At 33.2% G+C, this 1,933-nt stretch overlaps 1 protein-coding gene across 1 annotated transcript in view; it reads left to right on the top strand.

Annotated features, from left to right (window-relative positions):
• LOC107715162 (short transient receptor potential channel 3-like) overlaps window positions 1–1,933 on the top strand; it is a 51,814-nt gene extending 49,881 nt beyond the window's left edge. The window contains exons 8-10 of the mRNA XM_016521223.1: window positions 1,073–1,156; window positions 1,284–1,359; window positions 1,710–1,933. Of these exons, the coding sequence (XP_016376709.1) occupies window positions 1,073–1,156; window positions 1,284–1,359; window positions 1,710–1,852 (303 nt within the window). The 3' untranslated portion in view covers window positions 1,853–1,933. The remainder of the gene's footprint in view (window positions 1–1,072; window positions 1,157–1,283; window positions 1,360–1,709) is intronic.

The raw sequence follows: 1,933 nt of genomic DNA, 5'->3' as shown, positions 1-1,933 counted from the left end.
ATTCCTTGTAAAAAAAATAAAAATTATAATAATAAATACATACATACATAAAATTATTGTATATGACATTTCTGTCACTTCTGAAATGATGGCTACGCCCCTGGTGTGACAAAATGTTAGCCTATACATAATACTTTTAAAGCTCTTTTTTAAAATCTTGGCTTACATAAATTTCTACATATGCCATGTAATGCCATAGCATCATTAAACTAGCATCTAACAATGGACAAAGGTGTTTTTTTTTCTCACTATATGGTTCTCTAACCATAAAGGCTGCTGTGTAATTCGCCCCCTGACTAAGCATTTAAAGAATTTAGGGGAAGCATTTAAATAATCCAGTGAATGCACTTAAAGAATGCAGAATCGAATTGTTAATCGAATCGAATTTAATTGTGAATCGAATCGAATTCAATCGTTCTGAATTTGCAAAAAGTCGTTCTTGAATCGAATCGAAAACATATGAATCGTGAATCGAATCGATTCGCTGTCTACCCAAAGATTCACAGCCCTATAACAACAATGCTGAGAAAGTCTTCAGTGATTTCAGTGGTTTGTTACGCCCCCTGGTGGCCAAAAGTTATAGATAATTTTATTTTACATTTATTTGCTTCTGAAATTTTATCCATTTCTGAATGTTTACTTGTATGCTTAAAACTGCAGTTAGCTACATGTGAAGCTGCAAGCACTGTTTACATCATTAGTGTCTTTATTCTATTGTTCTTGTTTCATTTCTTGTGATTTATTTTTGTTGATTCTTTTTTATTAACTGTTAACTTAATTATTTGAATTATTACCTGATTGTAAAAATGGCTACATGTCATTTCTTCATTTGTTAACATTTAAATTTATATTTAAATATATTGTATTATTATAGAATGGATGGATATAGATATATTTAATATTAATATTATATTATACATAGGTTTTGTTGTGGTGTTGAAATTGGAATCAACACCACTTGTGAAATTGTGAAATTTCAGTGGTTTTGATCTCAACTACTGAAATCAGTTAATCAGTTATTGAAACCCCTATGAGATCATCATCAATAATCAATATGTCTCAATGCTTACAGCTGAACCTCTTCACCCAGTCTAGCATGAGGATGCCGAACTCTCACAGCTTCAACAGCATCCTAAATCAACCCACACGCTATCAGGCAAGACCGCCATCATATCTCTCTCTCTCTCTCTCTCTCGCTCTCTCGCTCATATGATGAATAATCACTGCAGATTTCACCATTATCCATTTCTCTGATCTTCATTTTGTCTGATTCCCTCACACAGCAAATTATGAAGCGTCTCATCAAACGCTATGTACTGAAAGCACAAGTGGACAAAGAAAATGATGAAGTGAACGAAGGTAAAGTGAGACTTACATTGAGATTCTTGTTTGCCATAAAACCAACCAATTGGATATTAAAAAAGGATGATTCTATGATAAAGCTAATATGATTTGGATGTAATAATTCTCAAAGTTTATGTAAGAGTAAGTCTGACAAAAACATGTCCAGGTCATATTGCACCTCATAACTGAAAGAAAAATCATATTTTGATCAGATCATATTTTGATTACAGAATATTAAGTCTATTTAAGGATCATTAAGAATTTGTTCATTTTTATATTCTTTGCATGACAATTATGCATATTTTTACCCCCAAATGTTCTTGACAGTGTTCATATTTTCATATATATTTGTGTTTGATCTGTAGGCGAGCTGAAGGAGATCAAGCAGGATATTTCCAGTCTGCGATATGAGCTGCTGGAGGAGAAATCTCAGGCCACAGAAGAACTCTCACTCCTCATACAGAAACTCAGTGACAAACTCAACCCGCGACCTGTCCATCTACACTGACACAAATCAACGGTGAAGTCATTCTTTATGTGAAATACTTTATTCTATTCCTCTTTAATATGCAGAGATCCCGAGCTTTGT

The sequence above is a fragment of the Sinocyclocheilus rhinocerous genome, unplaced genomic scaffold, assembly GCF_001515625.1.
Source record: "Sinocyclocheilus rhinocerous isolate Xijiao unplaced genomic scaffold, SAMN03320098_v1.1 scaffold329, whole genome shotgun sequence".
NCBI classification, from domain to species: Eukaryota; Metazoa; Chordata; class Actinopteri; order Cypriniformes; family Cyprinidae; genus Sinocyclocheilus; species Sinocyclocheilus rhinocerous.
This window is presented reverse-complemented; position numbering and strand designations above follow the sequence as displayed.